This window comes from Eumetopias jubatus, unplaced genomic scaffold, assembly GCF_037043125.1.
Source record: "Eumetopias jubatus isolate StellerSeaLion01/CBP00866 unplaced genomic scaffold, mEumJub1_p1.0 scaffold_13, whole genome shotgun sequence".
In the NCBI taxonomy this organism is placed as follows: Eukaryota; Metazoa; Chordata; class Mammalia; order Carnivora; family Otariidae; genus Eumetopias; species Eumetopias jubatus.
The window spans coordinates 93,755,881-93,760,813 of NW_028274819.1; the positions used below are offsets into that span (position 1 = coordinate 93,755,881).

Below are 4,933 nucleotides of genomic sequence, written 5' to 3' on the forward strand. Positions count from 1 at the left end.
ATCTTATTTCTAGCAATCAGCTCTCCTCTTCCCCCCTACATTGGCTTTTCTCTTGCCCCTTTCAGGCTCATCTAGCTCTTAGAAGCTTTTTCTCCCCCTCATTCCCTCCCAAAATGATATATATTTTCTGTATGTTTTATGTATATTTCCTATAACATTTATCGAGGCTCTTCCATGTGTCAGCCTCTTTGCTAGGCTCTTCCATTTTATGATTTAATTTAACCCTCACAACAAATTTATGGACTATTATCATTATCCCCATTTTACAGATGAGAAAGGTTGAGAACATGAGATTAATAAATGTTTTATGAGCTGCTGCAAGCCAGGTTTGATATTTGGTTTTAAAGATATACTCATGGATAAACCTAGTTCCTATCTACCACAGCTCATGGAAGTATATGGGTGATCACAAAGACAGCAAAACATCGTGAGGAGAGTGGCAGTAGATCTAAGGACAAGCTACTATAAGACTTTCTGGCTAATCTGCATGAGGGTATAAGCTGGTAATGATTTGATATCCTATTTTTTCTGGCATTTTGGCATTTTGCTCGGGCATACTCAAGACATACAAATTCTCTGAAACATGGAATTTCTGGTACTTGATAAATTTAGTGAGTCTTATTTAGTTTCCTGACCTGGAATCAAACAGGTTTGGGTGAGGCTGCTTCCTCCCAGGTGGAGTAAGGCATATTTTGGCCAGACTTGCTCCAAATACTATCTTAGGAGCACCTTAGATGGGGTTTCCATAAAAAAGCTGTGCTGGGGACAAGGATTTGTGTGCACATAGCTTACTTTTGGAAGTGACCTGAGGGAAGAGGAAGAATGAAGCAGGGAAGGATGGGAAGCCAATCCAAGGCGGGCTATCGAGATGTTTACCTTAATGGGAAATTCACAGCCAATCTCTCTGAGGCCCCTTTGAGAATCAATGAAGAATGAAGCACCAGAGACACAGAAGAACAGAGCATTTATCCACTGACTCCCAAGGGGGGTTACCTCCTTCATACTTCCAGGTTTGCACATGCACCAGAGTGGTTGGGAGCATTCCGGCAGACAGCCTGTGTGTGGTGGCAGGGACATCTTAGGGCAGAAAGCGGGAGAAAGTGGTGCAGTTGGTGGATTGTGTTTTGACTGCAATTGCATGCAGCCAGCTGCCACGGCAACAGCAGAAGCCAAAAAGATGGGCTGAAATGAGGCAGAAACAATGTCTGACACAGAGAGCTTAGTGATGGATGTGAACTCAGGGCCTTGTACACATGTTCAGAGTGGACAGTAAATGACACCATGGCTATGAAAGGCAGGGGCCAGCCACATGTGATTTGTAATGTGCTAAAACGTTTAGAAAGGGCTTTTGCTCCATTTACCTCTTTCTCGTTCTGAAAGTCCATCCTTTGTCACTTTTCTTATTGTTGTGCTTTGAGTTAAAGCATCTTGCCTGAATTACAAGATAGAACATTGCCTGGAGGGACTATGGCATCAAGTCATTGACATCCAACAGTCTATTAGACTGATTGGTCTTCCTCAGCACACCTGATCATGTCATTCCCCTGGTCATGCCATTCCTCTGTTCAAAATGTTCCATGGATTCACACTGCATACACATTTCTTGGCATTTAAGTTTCTCCCCAGTTGGACCCTGGGGAGCTGTTCCAGGTTTGATGTCCAATTATGTCCTTTACTTGTACTCTGAATTGTAGTCAACCAAATCAAAGGCCAGGTAGGCTCCTTCTGGATAGGCTAGAAAACCCCTCCAACTGGAGAAGTTAAAGATTCATGTTTTATTCCAGATTCTACCACCAACCAGCTTGTGACTGGTCGGGCTTCAATTTTTCTGTCTGGAAGACGAGGGTAGGAGAATTAGATCAGTGAATCCCAAACCTGGCTAAATATCCCAATCACTGGGACAGATTTAGAAGAAAAAAACATATTATAAAGTCTTACTTCTGGAGATTCTGATTTATTATGTTTATATTGGAGTAACAGAATATGTACTTTTAATATGCACAGATTTATCTGACTCAGTTGTATAGCTAGATTTGTGAACCACAGGACTAGATTTTAATATTGTTTCAAATCTATGAGACCCCAAAAATGTGAATTAGCTGTCACTGAGCTCAAGCAAGACTCTGAGAGACTGGGGCACAGTGGGATGACTTCTGTCATGAGGGAGAGTTAGAAAATGAGCAAAGTAAGCAAAACAGGGAAACAAATGTTGGTGGGTCTGGTGGGAAGAAGAGGGGTCAAGCTACAAGGCCATGAGAGTCAGCATGAGGGCACTGAGAGCCTCCTGAAGGAGAGCTGACAGGATGGAGGATGGGGGACATCAAGAATTCCAACAACTTAGCAATTTTGGAAAAATATGATCTTAACTGACAGGGTTTTCTCTTTACTGCCAAGCTCAAATTCCAAGAGATCACAGGGAGTTTCTGTTTCTCCTTGGACTAGATATCATGCAAATTCTGTGATAAACTGAAATTTAAGTGGTGTATGGAATGCCCTTCTCTGAACTTGAATAGCATTTTATTTTACCTTTTCTGGATCTTATCATGTTTTTTCAGTAAAATAAGTTCGGTGTGTTCTAGCTTATCTTTTCCAGTAGATTGTCAGACCCCTGAGAGCAAGGACCCTGCTCATATATTTCATTATTTCCCACAGGAAGAGGTTAAACACAATTATTAAGAACACCAGATTTGGAGTGAGATGGACCTAGATTTCATATGGCCTTCATAATTTAGCATCTGGTGAATTACTGCATCTCTAAAATGGGAGTGATAAAACCTAGTTCAAAGGATTTGGGAGAGAATTAAAAGGAAGTATTGTATGTGAAATGGTATTGGATTCTGGCCTGCTGGAGTCAGTACATAAGTGCTAGGGCAGGGAGAATGTTTGGTATATACAGTAAGTGCTCAATTAATGGTAAGTTATCATTTTTGCACAATACTTTGCATTTTACAGAATAGATGTTAATTGGACAAATAATGTTTCTAAAAGCCCATTCAAATATCATCAAGGGTACAAGAAAATATTCCTTTTTTTAAAAAGTTAGTTTCTAGGGTCAGACTTGCTCCAAATACTATCTTAGGAGCACCTTAGATGGGGTCCCAAGGGATCCTCTGACTTTCTACTTCTAATCAGGTCCCCAGATCCTTAAATCCAGAATAAAACTGCTCAGTCTCCTGTCACCAGATGGCACAGGTTATAGGCAAAGATGCTGTCTCCCTTCTACAAACTGGAAAACAGCCTTGGGGCAAAGCCTCCATCAGATACCACCTTCTTTAGCTCAGAACAAATTCTAAGGCACTCCAAATTCTGATCCTTCAAACAGAACAGGAGCTAAAATGGTGTGTGCTTAGTTCCTTTATCTGTGTTAGCACCACACCCATTTATCTGTCTGAACAATTGTGGATAAGAATTGGACTGAAAGGTGCATCACTGGGGCTCTAGGCTGAAGGAGGGTGAGTGACTGAGTCTGGGCTGAACTTTTCATAAGTCCCCAACCTCAGGTAGTAAAGGCTTTGGGAAAGACCACCTCCCTTTTCTGCACTGTCTGGGGTGACCACGAGGTGGAAACTCCAGGCACAGTTGGGCTGGCTCCAACCTCTGAGAGGACTCCCTCCAGATATTGGCTCCAGGTTTTATAATTTTGAACAGAAGTTGGAGTTGGAAGGACACAATAATGGACCAAAATAAAGACACGGGAGACTCCTCAGCTCATCTTTGAGACCATTCTTCCCGGCAGCATCTGCCCTCACCATGGAGAAAGGTCCATCCTCCAGAGGGTGCTCCAGTGGAAGAGTCCGTAGGGGGCCATGAGAACAGACCCACAGGCATCTTGAGAGGCCTTTCTGCTGAAGTCCAAAATCTCTCTGTGTGGATCCAGTTCTCAAGAAAGGAGGGTGACTGGGAGGAGAGAGGGGTGTCTCTGTCTCTCTCTCTCTTTTCTCTCTCTCTCCCTCTCTAAGAGACTCTTTCCCCTTGTTCCCACAGAATGCCTTTAATAAGAATGGGAGCTGAGAACTCCTCTGTGACAGAGTTTATCCTTGCAGGCTTAACCAACCAGCCGAGACTCCAGATCCCTCTCTTCTTCCTGTTTCTAGGTTCCTATGTGGTCACTGTGGTGGGGAACCTGGGCCTGATAACCCTGATTGGGCTGAATTCTCACCTACACACCCCAATGTACTTTTTCCTCTTTAACTTGTCCTTCATAGATTTCTGCTATTCCACTGTTATCACGCCCAAGATGCTGATGAGTTTTGTCTTGAGAAAGAACATCATCTCCTATGCAGGGTGTATGACTCAGCTCTTCTTCTTTCTTTTCTTTGTCATCTCTGAGTCCTTCATCCTGTCAGCAATGGCATATGACCGGTACGCCGCCATCTGTAACCCACTGGTGTACACGGCCACCATGTCTCTTCAGGTCTGCTTACTCCTCCTGTTGGGTGTCTATGTGATGGGGTTTGCTGGGGCCGTGGCCCACACAGCATGCATGGTGAGACTGACTTTCTGCACCAACAATCTGGTTAACCACTACATGTGTGACATCCTTCCCCTTCTTGAGCGTTCTTGCACCAGCACCTATGTAAATGAGCTGGTAGTTTTTGTTGTTGTGGGCATCGATATTGGTGTGCCTACAGTTACCATCTTCATCTCTTATGCCCTCATCCTCTCCAGCATTCTCCGTATTCATTCTACCAAGGGCAGGTCCAAAGCCTTTAGCACCTGCAGCTCCCACATAATTGTAGTTTCTCTCTTCTTTGGGTCAGGGGCATTTATGTACCTCAAACCATCCTCTCTTTTACCTATGAATCAGGGGAAAGTGTCCTCCTTGTTCTACACCATTGTTGTGCCCATGCTCAACCCGCTAATCTATAGCTTGAGGAATAAGGACGTCAAAGTTGCTCTGAAGAAAACATTGAGCAAAAAACCATTCTCTTGA

General features: G+C 43.5%; 1 protein-coding gene across 2 annotated transcripts; it reads left to right on the forward strand.

Annotated features, from left to right (window-relative positions):
- The first annotated feature begins 287 nt into the window (after window positions 1-287).
- Window positions 288-4,933, forward strand: LOC114226038 (olfactory receptor 8B8). Of its 2 annotated transcripts, XM_088018028.1 has the most exons (2): window positions 288-302; window positions 4,013-4,933. In XM_088018028.1, the coding sequence occupies exons 1-2, from the start codon at window positions 288-290 to the stop codon at window positions 4,931-4,933; spliced, it is 936 nt and encodes a 311-aa protein (XP_087874154.1). The 2 variants fall into 2 exon arrangements, with proteins under 2 accessions (XP_087874154.1, XP_027981738.2); XM_028125937.2 differs by lacking the exon at window positions 288-302 and having other exon boundaries at window positions 3,986-4,933.